Source organism: Perna viridis, chromosome 5 (assembly GCF_037379345.1).
Source record: "Perna viridis isolate PV_CMFRI_1.1 ecotype Kerala chromosome 5, ASM3737934v1, whole genome shotgun sequence".
Lineage (NCBI taxonomy): Eukaryota > Metazoa > Mollusca > Bivalvia > Mytilida > Mytilidae > Perna > Perna viridis.
The window spans coordinates 25,769,086-25,787,243 of record NC_142449.1 but is presented as its reverse complement, the minus strand read 5'-3'; the positions used below and the strand labels follow the sequence as shown (position 1 = coordinate 25,787,243).

Sequence of the window (18,158 nt, the reverse complement as noted above, 5' to 3'; positions counted from 1 at the left end):
ACTTTACCTTGCAGTATCTGTGAAAATAAATTCTTGTAGCATCAGAAATTAATATGTACATGTATTAATAATTGCTATTTTGTCATTTAAGTTAAAAATTTGTATCTATCTTTTTTGAGAGTTTTGAGGAAATACTGCATCACAAATGTTTACAATTTCATCTTGTAATATATTGGCACCGTGCAGGTCCGGGTGTCAAAAGAATAGGCCTGCAGCAGCGCTAAGCTTGTCGTAAAAGGCGACTAAATAGTGCTCAGAAACCTAGCCGGGGGCTAGGCGCTCTGCCGACAGAGCAACTGGGATGTGTGCCCCAGGTAGTGGAATGGGGTACCCCTGGCTTGTTACATGCTGGGGTTGTCAGGCTATAATACGGAAAACCTGACCGCAAACCATAGTGGTGCACCGTGTTGGGAAAGATGCCACGTTTCTTGCACGTTAAAGAACCCTGCTGTCATTTTCGATAGGAGTAGGAACTTTGCACTCCGCCATGGGAGGCTAAATTGCCCTACCTTACCCATCCCCCCTTTTTCCAGTGGCAATCAAAATTTGTCGACCCTATTATCCTTGTGACCCATCCTTTTTTTCTCATTACATGTTCATTTTATCGTCCGTTTCATGTTCAATGTCTGAATATAGCTGAAATATTGCTGCTCGGACGTTAAACCCCAACAAACAAGCATAAAAATTTGTATCTATCTTTTTTTAGAGTTTTGAGGAAATACTGCATCACAAATGTTTACAATTTCATCTTGTAATATATTGTTATGGGCAATTTTGAAAATTATCTGGTTTTACTTAATATAATAAAACATTACAGTAACTTCTGAATTTACTGATGATAACAGTAATTATAAACTGAAGGTTTACACTTAGAAATCTCTCGTCTGACAGTTCCATCAGATGTTAAATTTAACAAAATACACGCATTTAACTACACTATAAAAATTACCTGTTTGCCCTTATACATTTATAACATATTTCACATCACAAGTTAGGTAGACTTACCAGTAAATCTTCTGCCACAATACAATAGAAGGAATTTAATTATCATAGTCTAGCCATCTCTCTGTCCTTTCATGTGACTGTTCAAAAGTGTGTTTATCCATCTCAGGTTCTTTGTTGTGCATTCTTTAGAGACAGCACATCGGATTGTGTTGAAAATTTGTAGGATGGTTGTATGTCTTGATAAAAGTTGGACCAGTAGAGAACACTATGATTGTAAACGATTTATTGTTTTATTTTTTTGTTTTCATTTTCAGAGCAAATACGCATGTTAAAACAGAATATAGAGAAGTCATGACGGCTATCACTGCAGTCATCCTGAGTTTGAAGCCAAACTTCTAGAGTACATGATCTGTGTGACAGTTGGTGTTCTTTTATATCCATTATGTATGTGTTTATCAGTAGTCTATGGGTGTTTTCCATTATATAGTTTGGTCCACTTGGTCCACAGATTTGGTTCCTCTCTGACGATGAACCAGACATACCACAAGTAGAATTTGAGAAAGTTGGTTCATACCAGTTAATAGAAAACAGCTCTAGTCATGACCTTCATTTTTTTTTTCATCTTGAAGATCTATGTATATCGTGCAGCAACAACAGTGGAGTCAACAGTGGAGATTCAGTTTTGTTTTTGTTTTTTTCATCTGTAGGGCAAACTGTCCTCAGTTTATTTCAAATGACTCATAGGTAGGAAAATGTTATTTAAAATTCTAATTAAGATTTGTCACCAGTGTCATACTACACTCCGTACCCTTCATAAAAGATAAAATGACATTCCATTGAAGGTTGTGTCAGATAAACTACTGCTGGATTGTACTTGTGAAGTCTTTTATAGGTCTGGCTTTCTCCATTGATGGGAGATCAATTTTTGATATCCAAACAAAACATCTAGTTGAACTAGGAATAGATAATTAGGCACCACCATAAAGGAAATATCATAATATTAGTCCTTTGTTCAGGAAGGACGAGGTACACTTAGGGGTGCTTTTGGCCTCCCTATTAGGTCGAATTTCTTATCAATAGAATATCATTCTGTACTTTTGTAAATGACTTAATGAAGTACAACAACTTTACCATATTAGTATTTTTAAGTTAGTTCTGGTCGAGTAATGACAAGTTGAATGTAGCTGGAAACTCAAGTTTTTGCAAAAATAGCAAAATTTTGGTACAAAATTGATCAATTTTACAAATTTGTGATACCTGTGCCATTGTAGATCCAACAAATCATAGAGAATTCTGATAAAATGGACAAAAATGCTTCAGAATATTAAGATATTAAATGGGTCTACATTGGCTCAGAAATTTGTATTTCACATGGAGTGGATTAAGTTACATCCTGGTGTTGTAAAATTTAAGAAAACTAGCTAGTTTGACCAGTGGTTATGACCAAAATGTACATTGCAGATAAGTTATAAATATAGGCAATTAAACGTTAGGTTTAACACTTTAGTTCAGCAAGTAAAAGTTTGCTGTGTCTCAAACATTAATTTTTACCTGTGCCCCAACCTTAATTGAAGGGAAATTTCTATAAAAGACATTTGTGCAATAATACTAAAGTGCAATATTTCCCTATTTTGTTTATTTTTTTATTTGTTTTCATTACAAGGGGCATCAACATTTTATTCTATGTATTTTCTTTATGAAAGAAAGTGACTCTTTGTATGCAGGGGCGTAGCTAGGCCTGTTTTATTTGTACACGAAATTACGGCGAGGGGTCTTCGGGGGGGGGGGGGGTCGCTCAAGGCCCCCAGTGAGTCATTGCATAAAACCTTTATTTCATCTTTAAATTGTGTGTTTTTATTTTTGTTACTTTTTCCCGAAAGTACACAACTGCGTATTTGCGTATAGGCAGCTACGCCCCTGGTATATATGTATATAATTTATCTATCAAAACCTAAAGGCAGTAGGCTTATGCTTTCATTCGTGCATTAATTGAGGAAAGGAAAGGGTAAAGTTAATGGAGATTGATAAAAGGCTTGACCCAATAGTTAAAATATTTACTTCTGGAAATTAATTAAAGAAATGCTTTTATATGAACAACTCATTTTATTATTGCAGAAAATGCATGAAAAAATTGGTTAGTCTATGCAATGAAATGTTTAGTTATGAAATTAAGTTGAACAATTTTCTGCAGAAAAAAAATGATAATAATGTTTGGTCATTTTTTTTTTTTTTGCTTTGTAAAGGTTAAAGATGGTTTAAGGGTTAATTTGTTGAATTGTGAACAATTATTTTGATGTAAATGCCCTTCTGTATTGTCCAAAATTTAATTATGACAAGGGAGACCAAACAATTTATAGTAATTAATTTGGAATATATTAACATCAAATGGTGCTACCATTAGTGTCACAAATTTGCATATCAATAAATAAGACAGAATGTTAATTCTGTTGTTTCAAATATATACTGTCAACAGACATTATCACAGCAGCATCATATTTTGCTATTTGTACAGTAAGACCCGTTAACTCTCCAACATAAAGAGTAAACTCTAATAATATCTATGATTATTTTAGAATCTCCCACCTAATAATGTAAGATTTGTTGGGGGTTCTGGTTAAGACTACTGTATTTTCTGTGAAAAATACTAAATAGCTGAAATTTTGCAAAAAAATCTCCAACGTGTGAAAGTGTCAAGATATGGTGAAGTTAAGACTGGGAAAGTATGCTGATTGAAAGGAAAACAGGAGAAAATAGAAGACTTCATAATTTCCCTGTTTACAGTTTTGAAGGTATAAGATAATTATGTATTCCAATCTTTATAGATCTTTGATTTACCATTATTAGCTCACCTGGACTGTAATTTCTAGTGAGCTTATACCACCACTTTGTTTTCTTCGTCTGTTAAAATTTTCACATTTGCTCAACAAAATGAAAACCCCTTGACCAATTTTAAGCAAACTTGACAGAAATGATGTATGCAAGAGCCGTTACTAAAGATCCTTTTTTGGTTTCCCTCTAATAAAACAAGATTGCCACCAGAAGCCATTTAAGCTTCTGATTGGCCAATTTTCAAAGATCAACTCCTCTGAAACCACATGTGCCAATGTTTTGAAAGATAATGGGGTTAATGACCTTGATGCCTTTTACAAGTGATCCACTTTTTATGTGGCTAAGTTGACTCAGTGGGAGTCTGTGGCCACTCAAAGTTGCCATTGAAACTATATGGGGAAACAAATTTTGGCCTATATCTTTGCTTTTACTGAGTCAATGGTGACCAAAATTATATAATATTAGGCACAACTTAAACATCTGATAAAATTTAGATTTTGCTTGATTCAACAAGATGGCTGCCAGAGGCCATTTAAGCTTTAAATGATCAAATGATATGACCACATGATTTCAAGTTCTTCAGACGAGCCTTTAGATTTATGTATTATTACTTGTTACAGGTGCAACAGTATTCTTCCCAGTCCAATTTATTTGCACTGTGCTTTGCAGCACTAATTTTTAGCATTATGCTATTTGAATTTAAGTCTGGAATGTACTTCATGAACACTGTGGTACAATTTTTGAGGAAATGCTCGATAGGTTAAACCATTACATTTTTATGGGGAGATCATCGATTGCAAACTCCTTTGGGTTGACTAGGGCATATTATATGGTTACAATTTAAAACTGTTATCTTTTCTATTTGTTGATCTTTATAGAATTTTAAAAGCACAGAAAAAAATCTACATTTTGTTGAAGTTTTAACAGTACTGTGAAAGAACAGATTAATTTTGGAATTAAAAAGGAATCATTTTATTACCTGCATTTGAAAAAAAAAACAAAAAAAAAACAGGGAACTCCATGGTTTGTTGGAAAACAATTGGTTATTTACAAGGGACCCAATGTACTTTGAGCCAGTAGTACCGGTAGGTCTTGATCATAGACCTCCATGTTTGAAAATTTGTCAATCTATTAATGGGCTGGACAGAGATATGATGATAAAAATGATACCAACGGAAACAAGTTCTTTCAGAGTACTCTATTTCAACCGAAATTTAAGATACAAGTTATTGCACTTTTATAGTTTATCCAACTTTTGTATTAAGATTTTTGTGTATAATTTCTATGTGTTGCAAGATAAGATACATACGTAAGTGTGTACATAATTTGTTGACGAATTATGTGCAATTCCTTGTTGATATTATGAGTTATGAGAGGCTAATGTACATTTATATGTGTAATATATACCATTGATGTCATGATATTCTGTTCTGGTGTAGTATATCAGTCTGTCACTAACAAGATTAATGATATTCTTTCCTTGGTTTTTCTTCACTTTTTTACATTCCATTTTTAGCTCACCTGGACGAAGGCCATGTGAGCTATTGCCATCACTTGGCGTCTATCGTCGTCCATTGTCGTTAACAATTTTTCAAAACTCTTCTCCTCTGAAACTACTTGACAAATTTGAACCAAACTTAGTATGAGTGTTCCATGGGGTATCCTGCATAGAACTGGTGTGGGGATTTTCGATCTGTCTAAAAACATGGCCGCCGTTACTAAAAATACAATGTAGGGGTCTGACAGTAGTTTTTCGCATATATCTCCAAAACCGTTAGGTTTAGCCAAATTCTGACACGGAGGTAAAGGTGTTTAGCATGATGAGATCTATCTGCGGTCAAATTTTCATTTTAATTTATTAAGCCATGTTGGAGTTATTGCCCTTGTTGGATGTTTTTTTTCTGTTTATAATGTTATTACTTTAAAAAAATCTTCTCCTCAGAAACTGCTCTACAGAATTCAATGAAAGTTGACATTTTTGTTGTATAGGGTATCCTTAACAAAATGACAGATTTTTGATTGCTGAAAAAACATAGCTGCCATTTCTAAAAATAAAACAATGGGGTCAGACAGCAGATTTTTGCATACATCTCCAAAGCTATTAGGTTTAGCCAATAGCTTTCAATTGCTGAAATGATCCTTATTATAAGGCTTACAAATGTGTCCAATGAATCAAATGGAGTCAAAATTGTCTGAAAACTCCTTGTTAGAGTTATTGCCCTTAAAAGGCAAAAATTTAACCAGGTGAGCGATTCAGGCTCCTGGGAGCCTTTTGTTTCTAATAATTTTTAATAGAGTGCAGTATTTATATTTTGTGAAAAGAAACAGCTATTTCATGTGAAAATGCCAGTAGTTAAGATATCTCTGTACTGTAAATTCAGAAATTATTGTGATTTTGTCATAAACAATGCAAATATATGTTGTGATTCCTAAAAAAAATTCCAGCATTAGGTAACTTAAAAAAGTTCTGTAATGTGAATTCTTGGTTTTGCAATTTCAAGCTGACATCGTTTTTTGCAATAATGATGGTGATTATAGTAGGTCATTTACTGTAAAAACAGGTTTGATACTGACATTCACTTAATCAAAGCAGAACTTAAGAAGGTAGACCTAGGGTAAGGGACATAACTCTTGAAATCAGTAATATGTTTGTATCACCAAAACCTTTCAAGCTTTCATTTGAAACAGAATGAAATCAATCCAAGTTACTTTGATGCTTACATTAATTGATATAAAGAGCCTGAATACAGACTTTCCAATGTATTGTAAGAGTTGTTTCCCTTACCTTAGGTCTACCTCCTAAAGTGTCTGAGTTCATATGTCAAGTAAGGGATGACCATTTGAATTGGGAGGCTTGGAAAAATTTTAAAGTAAATATTTGACTCCACCACTTTGAAAATTGATAATCACCCTGATCCAAACATAGTGCTTATGGAATAAAAGGGAAAAAAATGATTCAGTGCATGTGAAAATACTTATTTAAACTGTTAGCACAGGAAAAATAAATAGATTAATCCAAAGTTATCTTCAAAGTTCCCCCTCAATATCAAATGGTTGCCCCTTGAGTAAAATATATGGTTCCTCTTTGTTATTTTTTTTTTAAAGTGGAGACTTGCTGGCAACCACATTAGATATGTAATTGACATTTTTGTATAGTGTTTAAATCATGTTACACAAAGTGCAGTACAAATGTTATATATATAGATTATTGATATATATCTTGCTGTGTGATACCTGCTTGTAACTAGTCAAGTTCCTATAGGAAATAAAACACTTATGTAGTGATATTGTTATGGAAATAGATTAAAAATTTGACTTTTTATGTTGTTGTGTGATTAACCTCCTTTTTCTCAAATTTGTTTAAACTAAGCATCTTTATGGCTTTACCCTTTTAAATGTGCCCCAAGAGCACTATGATTGATAGATTGATTGTAATTTAATGTCCTATTGTAGATATGCATTCAGAATAAAAAATAGACTCTGCTTTGTACTGGTGAGACACACTGAGCTCAATTTTTCATGTGCTAGCTCTTTGTTGTATATATCTGTTTTCCATGTTTGGTCTTTGTCTCTGGATTACTTTCTTTTGATTTGTGCTAGAACCTTGGTTCCCTTGATTTCTTTCTCATAGAAGCTACAGCCTGCATGTAGGCATGTCATCCCACTCAGAAATTATTCTGGCTACAAACCAATAAATTGTTACTCTATTTTTGTTATGCCATGTGCTTGGTAAAGAAGCAGTTACTACCAATACAGTGAATCTTCTCCAAACTGGACCCTCAGAAAACCGAACTTCCCTTCAAACCAGCCGTTTTCAAAAGTTCCGGCCGTTATACCTTAAAACCTGTGTGTTTTGTCTTCAACAGACCGGCCACCCCATAAAACCATACATCGGCCGATTTTTCAGTTTTAGTTACATATTTCAAATAAAAACAACCTCTCAATTCCGACCGCCCGGTTATTGTTCACCTGTAATGAATGTGTCAACAAAACTGTAAATGATTACATAATATTACATAATTAATAATTCATTTACTGACCGGTTTGCATTTCATCAGTGGACAGATGATAATTGATGGGGACAGTAGTTTAAACAACAAATTTAATCCAGACATTACATTTTGTCACTGTTTGGCTGTTAATTGGTGTGTGCACATGTCAGGCAATCGAGGTCATTTAATAATACGATCTTTACGATCTTTTAACTGTCAATTAATGTGACCTTTGCCCAAGCCAAAACAACATAGGGGTGAAGTTATTAGACTTTGTTGATAGGTAATTTACAAAAACAATACAAATAATTAATTACCATCAATATCCCTCTTGATCTTTAATATACATTCTTTAAAAACCATGAACATTATTTTGTCGGCAGTACTGTTTGTAAAATCAAATCATTTACAAATGATGCAAGCTTTAAAATGTAATAAAAGGCCAAAAGTTTAGAACTGGCATTAAACATGTCTCGACCAACAAACTGACATGGTGTATAGTTATAGAACACATTAATGGAAACAGCTCTTAGAGTGCATTGTTATTTTTCACAAAACTGGCCATCCCTATAAACCGGCCATTTTTTCTTGTCCCAGTGGTGGCCGGTTTGGAGAAGTTTCACTGTATAAACATGCTACCACCAGATTCCCAAGGCATTTGAAATAAAAAAAACACATCTATTTAAATGACCTTCAAGTTTAATCTCCATTTTTACTAATTCAAAGATGAATTCATATAGCATAATTGAAATTTACCTTGGGCTACTCCAATTCAACAAGGTCAGAAATAAAGGTCAATGGACTAAAAATGAAGACAGGATTAAAATCTAGTGTAGAAAGGTTAAGTTGACTTAAAGTTCAGCATAGAAAGATTTAACTCAGGGTAGGAAATTCTTGCCAGTCCTGAATATAATTTTTCAATATATTTACTACATGGCTATATAGATTTTTGCCAGCCCTGCTAAAAAATTGCCAGTCTTGGGCTGACGTCTGGCTACTATTTCTAACTCTGTTATACTGTATTTCATATAAAAAAGTAATGAGTGTGATAGCTACTGGTATTACATGTAGCTCACCTTGGCTATAGAGCAGAAAACTACACTGGACCTAGTTATATGTCAGAAAGAGGATAAAAATTAAACAGAAGTAAACCTCTTTATTGTTTTCATCTGTACTCAGTAAAATAAGTAAGTCGTCATAATTAAATCAATATTAGGTTGACAGGAAAAACATTTGGTACACAAACAGTCTTAACAGAGTTATATAATATTTTAATAATTCATGATCTCTTAAATATTTCAAATTCACATTATACATAACACTATTACACAATTCTATCTTAGTAACACTCATAAAATCTTTATCACATACAATTAATCAATGAAGTTCTTATGTCATGATGCCATAATATGATCTACTAAGAAAACCTTTGTAGCGGGTAAAATTACTGATTTGTATGGCAGTACAAATGTATTTAGTAATTCTTATTGACCTGAGTCACTGAATATCTATGAAACTGTTGACACAACCAAAAATACAGAAAAACAAATGCAAAGCAACAACAAAAATAAAAAAAAACTCAAAGTAAAATTAGATGCCATTGAAAAATCACAATTCAAGTAAGCAGTTATTATACACCTCACATGTAATTTGTCAATTCCTCATTTTCATAATGGGTGTTTTTTTCTACACACATTTCTACAGAAAATATTGAGTTATCAGCTGTCCATGTGTGTGCTTCTCTATGTAATATAAGAACTAAAAAATTCATACAAATGATTTTTATTCATTTTGTTGTTACAATGTCTTTTTATAGGAAGGCTCTCCAATCTTTTTTCCCATTGTTTCCAAATTTTGTTTTGTTTAAGAGTTATGGGACTTTGATAAAATAGGGGGCATGCCTATCATGTAATTTATCACAGTATTATTTGAAAAATTAATGTATATAATGAGCTTCTCACCATATCATGATGTTACACTGGTTCTTTAAAATGTTCAAATTACAAAATTAGCATGACAGCTTAATATTACCAATCTCCCACCTACACTGTTTGTGGTGTAACCAGGGCAATTTGATTATATAGCATAGCTGGCCGAGTAGTCTAGGGTGTTGGACTTTGTGCAGGCAGTATTGCAACAGTTGTCACAGTGGTACAAGTTTGAGCCCCACCCAGGGAATGACAAAAAATATGTTTTGCAAATTTGACAGTTCTAACATCGTTGGTAATTAAAAAAAAAATTAGATCAATTAGACCATTATGCACCCAATGAAATATAGATGTGTTGTGATTGCTACATTATGCATTGCAACTTCATACAAAGGCAACTCAAAAAATCAACTTAAGTTTTTTTTTCAAACATTAAAATAACTGTAAATTTAGAAACTATCAAATATATTTATAATTGTTCCTACTGGTAAAAATTGAAATTCTGCTTTTAAACAAAAGAAAATCACATCCCTATTTTCTAAGTATTTGAAGAAGTTTACATGTATGTATATCATTAACATTAAAAAGAAATTAAATAGTTAGCACAGCATACATTTTCTCATTTTCTACTAGTTAAAATCTATCTAATAACTTAACATTCAAAATACATTCTTTTGTCTCTTAACCTTTTGATTTCATTGTTTTATTTTCACTATTTCACAACTCAACCATGTCAATAATACAAGGCCATCACTCTTTAACAGGAATCATTTCATTTTTAAAAAAAAAATGAATAGCATTGAATAAGTTACAGCATTGTTAATTTCTTCCAGTATTAAATTGTAAACAAAACAATTCAGTAGTGACCAGTGCTGACTTTTATAGTGTGAGCTTCCATTTACATCACATAATAAATAAACCTACGTACTGTAAATTCAGAAATTATCAAAGGCATCAATTACTGCAATTTTTGCAAGGAAAATGAGACTGCTGTATATTTTGAATTGTAAAACTTCCATAATGTAAGCTGATTTTTGTGATTGCAATCCATTTTAATTTTTTGTTTGCAATAATAAAAAGAAACATTGCAATAATTACAAATTTACAGTATTTCAATCAACATTTTTTAGGTGTTAAAACCATCCATACTTCTTGTCCTTTTTCTCTTCTTCTTTGTAATGTTCCTCTGTTTCTAAGAAATAGTCTCTATCATATCCCTCTAACACATCCTCCTCCATCCTTTCCACCCGCAAGGTGGGTTGCTGTGGTAGGTTACGCATGGCTGCATCTAATGGTAGGACATTCAATTTGCCGTTAGATACACTAAGAATTCCAAAGTCCTGTAAATGTTTGACTGCTTCAGATGAATCAAATTCTACATTTGCACCAGTTTTCTTTTCTATCCACTCCTCTGCCTTCTTCTCAAGATGTAAATCTGTAATGTTTCCTGTAAAAAAAAAATATGGAAATAACATCATTCACAATGTGAAATGATGTATAGGTACTAATATGGAAAAATTCGCTTTTTTTTTTCATACCGACTATATCATTATTAATGTCAGGTGAGTCTTTATATTAGCTGTTATGAAGTCACTTCCAAAAACAAATGGCCTTATTTTCTTATTAGTGATTAATTGATGGTTAGTTTATTGGAACCAGGGAATAACCAAAATATGATCACGAATGCTGAAGAAATCCAATAGTATAAGATTAATTAAGTTAAATCTACCGAGTGTTCTTGGTACCAGTAATTATACAATGCATCATGTTTATTCATGGTAACAAATTTATTATTCTACTTATTATATTTTCTAAAAAAATTATTTTTATTTTTAAATAAAATAATTCTTGGGTTGCAAAGCTTTTTTCAATTAATTTGATAATCTGCAATAGATTTGAAATGTGATTTTTCAATAGTCAATAAACACCTTCATTGGTGAATCAAGGCGAGAAAAAGATGTCAATTTTGTATTAATTTGGGCAAAAATAAGCAAATGATGGCCTGCAACTCCCCTTTCATAAATTTCTGGATCAACCAATGATTCCAAATAACTGGTAATGGCCAAACCTATTTAGCCATTGCTATCTCAAGCTCCATACTGTTATGGTAGAGTAAAATTTAGAATCTTAAAATGGCAGAAATTTCTTACATTCAAGTTTAGATCATAAAATACATTTAAAAGGAAAATTCAGAAATCTGAATGGGATAATCATGGATCTACAATATGCTATAAGACTTAAAACTACATGATTTCTATTCACTGTCCATACCTAATTCCTGTGGTAATGTATTCGGACTGTCCTTCAGTCTTACTAAGGGTGATCTGTTAGTTAGTAATAAGGTATAAGTCAATAAAGCCTCCTTAAAGCTCTCGTCCTCAGCTCGGTCAACCAGAAGTGTCAAAGATCCCCGATTGTTGGCTACATTCTTGAAGTACAACATTCTATTCAGCCTAGCTAGATAAGCATTCCTACGATTATTATACACAGTGTATGTTCTACCACCAACAAGTCCTGCTACTATAAATACTGATAGAAACCAGTCAATATTTAGGTGAGCTAAAATTGTCACACTCTTAGCAAGAACACTTGACAAAGCTAAGAATGTAGAAACAGCTATAATTTGTTTGTCTCTATTCTTTATCATTATTTTACCATCAGGTATTAATGTTTCTAGACTATTAGTTGGCACTTCTTTATAAACTTTTAGCATTAACTTCTGATCCTTTTTTAGCCTAATGGCCACCACAACACGTTTGTAGTAAGAAGGTTGATCAACTGTTGGTGAGGATCGTTTCCAGAACTTGAACTTAGTATGCCATGGAATACTTGGTTGTGGTTTCTCTTTCCCTAAAGCCCAAATACGGAGTATGTCAAAATTATTTTTGTCCACTCTTACCTATTGAAAAAAAACATATACATATGAATGAAAATTAAATATACGTTATATATTATATATTATATAATGAATAAAAGTGTTTTTTTCTATAACAAATATCAATGTGAAATTTTATACAATTAATTGGATGGATTAATATCATTAATATCATTTTTTATCCAGGGAGATCTAATAAATACCAGAGCCATTGGCTGATGGTGATTATAGATCTCGAGGATCGATAGATCATAATATTAACTAAAATCCAAAGTTTTCAATTGATTTCTTACATGACAGATCGGTTCTGACACTTCAATCTAACAACAATACCATCAATACCTTTCTGCACGAAACCAAAACACCGGTATCTAAATGTGTGACTGAGTGTATGTGTGTTAATTTATTTATCTATTTATTTTAATTTTTTGTTTTGTTTTGTGTGTGTGTGTGTGTGTATTTTCACAGGCTACAGTCTTTCCCTTGATTCATAATGTAAATAACTTCATTTGCACATAAAAATCTGCACAGGAAAATCAGTAGCCTCTCTGGTACTTTTGACATCTTTGTTAGTCACGACACCTTTAATCAACTTCATTTTAGGTAGAAGCCTTTAATATAACATTTTTGCCCATTGCTGCCTCTCAGACCAGCTGGCTCAGCCATCATTGTTGGATGAAGGGTTATTGAATGAATGAAAGCAGCGATTGGTCCAAAATAAAGCTGTCTCAATATATCAACCAATCAAAAATTATAATTTAAATAAAAATTATGGCATTTCACCTTATACTCTATTTGGGTACACTCTGAGGCTTCCACAAATGATGATTACCTCGCATGCCATTTTGCGTGGCGATTATCATATTTTGCAAAGGACCGTAAAGTACCAATTGAACCAATCAAACTTGTGTTTTTTTATAGTCACATAATAAACAAGAAATATGTAAACAAGAAACATACCCCCACTCCCCATTTCTGATAACGTGGAAATGGGAGGCATGGAACAAGTCATTATGCAAAAGCAGTATACCAAATATTTAAGCATTCCCTACCATAGAAGCTGAAAAATCTGTTGAAGAATAGTGTAACAAACAAACAGACAGACAAGGAGATAGAAATAATTTTTGCTAGTAATCTACATGAAGACAAAGGATGCAATTTTTCATAGAAAGAGCTTTCATTGAAAATTTGATGTTACATAAAATGCCAAATCCTTAATCACCTTTATAGTATCAGAAAGATGAAGATGTTCACCCTCAAGAATTAATTGAATATTTATTTCTCAACTTGAATTTTCAATTTTCAATTGGTAAAAGATTATTTTTGAAATTTGCAGGTTTTTTTTTTCAAATTATCAACTTTTTGCATTGTTTACAGTGCAAATTAAGAAATAGTGTTCCTAAAATTTGAGGTAATATTTATATTTTTGTAACATAAAGCCTTCACTGCAAAATACAAAAAAAAATAACTATCTCTCAAAGAGAACTTGAATTTAATTTATTTTCTTATTACACCTATTTAATTTCTGCATTTGACACTAAAATTACAATTTACTTCCACCGAACTCTTAGCTGGGGGAAACACTGTTTCTGAGTCTCTTACCTAAACAAATTATAATATTCACTTACTCCATGTTCCAAGGATTTGTTTTTACAGATATCAAACACCTATCTGATTAATAGACAATTAAAATTTCTTGAGTAAAGTACATATATGCAAACTAACCCTGACTCCTTCAGAAACATCATGCTCTTCCATTGCTTTCGTAATAGTAGCTTCTGACAACTCATGAAAGTTGGCCCTCTCAGCAATGTCTTCAAGCCTTTGAAGCAACCAGAACTCATTGTCAAGTTTTTCTCTCCTATTCCATTTTCTGGTCTGTATAGTATCTTTGTCAGGGTTGATGGGATCAAACAATACCTGCAATCAGAATTTTTTTTCCTACTTTCCTGACAATGATTCATTCAGATGGCAATCATTGGTTTATATATCATTAAAGAAAGAAGGAGTGGTTGTCAAAGACAAATGGAAGAATTGAGCACAAACAAGGAGAAGTTTTTACTCATTTCTCATTCTAGATTAGGCCACGTTGTTGTAACCTTTTTCAGAAAATTGATCCCACCATATGGCATACCTACAGGAAGAATGTCTTAAAATTTCAAGCCATTGTGATGAGTAGTTAGTAATACTGAGAATACTGTTACAGAAAAAAAAATGTTACAGAAACACAGACAAGGATATAACCCTCCTATCCTTTGGTATAAATACAAAAAATGTATATAATTGAAATTGCTTTGTTATGATGAGGTATATGTACGACACTTATGAAACATATATATACTTATAACAAAATTAGGTATATCTCTAGGGTCAAAAAGTTTTATGTCCACAAAGGCAAAACAAAATTGAACCAAATCAATCCAGTGGTTTCTGAGGAATTGCATACACTTAAGTATCACTTTGCATTTCAATGCAGGAAATGATCCAAGTCCCATAACTACGTCTAAGTTTGTCAATCAAAATGACAGTATGGAATTGAACCTGACACTTCGACAAAATTCAACAGAATCTATCCATACACTTAAGTATAACTTTGCATTTCAATGCAGGAAATGATCCAAGTCCCATAACTACGTCTAAGTTTGTCAATCAAAATGACAGTATGGAATTGAACCTGACACTTCGACAAAATTCAACAGAATCTATCCAGGGGCTTCAGAGAAGTTGTTTCCACAAAGTGTCACTATAGTGTTCAATGAAGTAAAAAAATCCAAGTCTCATAACTCCTGTAAAATGTGTTGAATCAAAATGCCTGTGTACTATAACCAAATTTGTATTATGCCTAACAATTCAATAAAATTCATTCAGCAATGTCAGAGAAGTTGCACTCAGAACATGTAAATAAAGGTTCAATGCAGGAAAACAACTCAAGTTTAATATATTGGCCATAATTCCAGTAAACTTTTCCAAATCAAAACGCCTGTGTAGGACAATCAACAATGTCTTGTGCCTATAAACAATCCTACAAAATTTGAACAACATCCATCATATGGTGTCAGAGGAATTGCCTTCACAAAGTTTCATTATAGTTTTCAATGCACGAAAATAATCCAAGTCCCATAACTTCTGTAAAATTTGTAAAATCATAATTGGTGATGCAGAATGATCAACTATGTATAGTGCCTAACAATCCTACAAAATTTGAACAAAATCTGTTCTGTAGTTTCGGAGAACTTGTGTCCACAAGATATCAGAGCAAATGGACAAACAAACCCTTTTACTATGTCTATCTGTTACATTTTTGTGGAAAGGGGGTCAAAATAAAATTTGCTTATAGTGTACCCTTAAATGAGGTGAATAAGGTTTGTGAACAAAAAATACCTTAACATCCTGTAAGATACCATAATATTTGTTGACAATTGCTGTATCTAAGGCTTTAGCAAAATCTGTAAACCTTTTCTTTTCACTCTCACTCAGGAAGTTTTTTTCTTCGACAAGTAGTCGAATTATAGATTGTCTAGTAATAGGTATATATCTCTCCCTGTAAAAAAACAGAACACAGTTTACATGCATAACATTACTCAGTTTTCAAAAAGACTGCCCAAGTACATGATATGCATTTCCTAAATACCATTGAAGCTATTGTCAGTTTGATCTTAAAAATCTAACTTTTTAGTTAGCTTGAAGTCTCTTTGATTCAAATACTGTGCAACATCCTTAAAAGACAATTTAAATCTCAAACAAAGAGAAAAAAATATGGCTAATTTCTACATAAAAGAAATCTCTACTGCCTATATACAGAACAATAAACTTTTAAATTGAAAACAATCTTATTTTCTTTTATGGTCTCTATTATGTATTTAGAATATCTGATTTTGCTAGAAATATGGCATTAATGGAACACTAAGTGATACCCTAATAGGTATTAATGATGAAAAAAAGGAGATGGCAAAACATACAAAACTTGGAAAACATTTTGGATTTCGCTGAAAATTTAACTTCACCTGTATTTTTGATACTAAATAACTGTGCAAAGCTTGATACTAAACAACTGTGCAAAGTTAAAAAAAATCATTGATCCTTTCTCAAAGATATCACATAATACCTATCAATTTTGTGTGGCAGGGTATAAAAAGGGAAAATCCAACAATCAATTATCGCAAAAGCTGATAAGAAGTTGCCACTTTCCTACTTTATTTTGAAGGCTTGACAATGTCAGTGCCCTCTTGTGTTTTTTTCTTCACTCTGAAAGCAAATAATGGGTAAGTTTTAGGAAAATTTCCCCTATGTCATCACTTTATTTTTTCCATTCCATTAAAACAATCAATCAACCCCTCACAGCATTTAGCCTTACTGTATGACAAATCAAACAGACAATGGTGTTTTAATTCACTGGTAAGTACAATTACTCTTGAACCAAAATTCAACTAAGACAGTCATAATAAAAATGATAATTACTTGTATAGATCTTCTTCCTCCACCCCTAGCACTGGAGCTGTCTCTGTCTTGGTGTGTGAAGCTGTTACTTTCTTGTCTTCTGGAACAATTTCATTCTTTAGTTCACTTCTATGACATCTTGTTGTGGAAATTGCCTGAGCTTGCATAAGGTGACATCTCTTCGAGGAACCATTTTGAAGAGATTTTAGTTGATATCCAATCGAGTCTTTCAATAAAATATTCTAAAAAAAAAGAAAAACACAAAAAAAAATTGTTAAAAAGATATTTGTAAAATTGAAAGAAGCATCATGCCACAACACTCGTACAAGAAACAAGGAAATATAAATTATGACTTTAAAATTAAGTCACATGGTTAACTATATGTTGAAGTGCTGACATGACTCATATAATCTGATAAAATTTTTCAAAGCTCTGCAGGGAACTGATGATATCAAATGGCAAAATATGTCCTCTTTATCTAATCCATTATAAACCTACATGTTGGCATCCTGCAAAATTACAGAACAAACGATGCATTACTACCCAACATCTTCACTCCTTTTCATTACAATAATTCATTAGTAGTATATCAGTGAAATAGTTAAACTTGTCAACTGAAACTGTATGTTCTAAATCAATTATCATTTTCAATAAAATGTTTTGCAATGTGCAGCTTGATACAACCGCAGAAGACCAACTCTGAATAGTTGCATACAGGAAAATGATTCCGGAATCGAACTAGGCAGGTGCGACATGCACAATTTCAACTTGAAAGTCGTTACAAGCGGTTGAAGGGCGATGCTCCGTGGTACCGCTAAATCTCCAACTTTTTGTATGACACATCGTTCTGACCCCAACCCGACATATCAATATCCAAATAAAAAAGAGGAAGGTTGCAGGGTCAGAGGAAATTCGGACTAACTACCCTGTGTATATGATTTGGATCAGCAGAACAGGAGTTTGAGAGATGTCCGAAGAAATTAGTTTACAGGTAATATCTTAAATTAAAGCAATGACTGGCAGATCAAGTATTAAAATTACACCTTTGTCTCATTCAAAAGATGTTTGACTGCTCGGCTCTGCCGGGACAGCAGAAGGACAGCCATACTGTCCTTAAACGAATTATGGTCCTGTGTGTGTTTAGAAATTAGC

General features: G+C 32.7%; 2 protein-coding genes across 4 annotated transcripts in view; one reads left to right on the top strand and one right to left on the bottom strand.

Annotated features, from left to right (window-relative positions):
* Positions 1-7,096, top strand: part of LOC148616838 (uncharacterized) — a 55,432-nt gene extending 48,336 nt beyond the window's left edge. For all 3 annotated transcript variants that reach the window (XM_088583951.1, XM_088583952.1, XM_088583953.1), the window contains one exon: positions 1,260-7,096. In XM_088583951.1, the coding sequence (XP_088440077.1) occupies positions 1,260-1,300 (41 nt within the window). In that variant the 3' untranslated portion in view covers positions 1,301-7,096. The remainder of the gene's footprint in view (positions 1-1,259) is intronic.
* Positions 7,097-8,902: 1,806 nt separating this feature from the next.
* Positions 8,903-18,132, bottom strand: LOC148616837 (transmembrane protein 143-like). Its single transcript, XM_088583949.1, has 6 exons — positions 18,050-18,132; positions 17,028-17,248; positions 15,951-16,110; positions 14,295-14,489; positions 11,966-12,593; positions 8,903-11,141 (listed from the first exon to the last, which is right to left on the bottom strand). Exons 1-6 carry the CDS (start codon positions 18,110-18,112, stop codon positions 10,828-10,830), a joined length of 1,581 nt encoding a protein of 526 aa, XP_088440075.1. The 5' UTR covers positions 18,113-18,132; the 3' UTR covers positions 8,903-10,827.
* Positions 18,133-18,158: the final 26 nt, after the last annotated feature.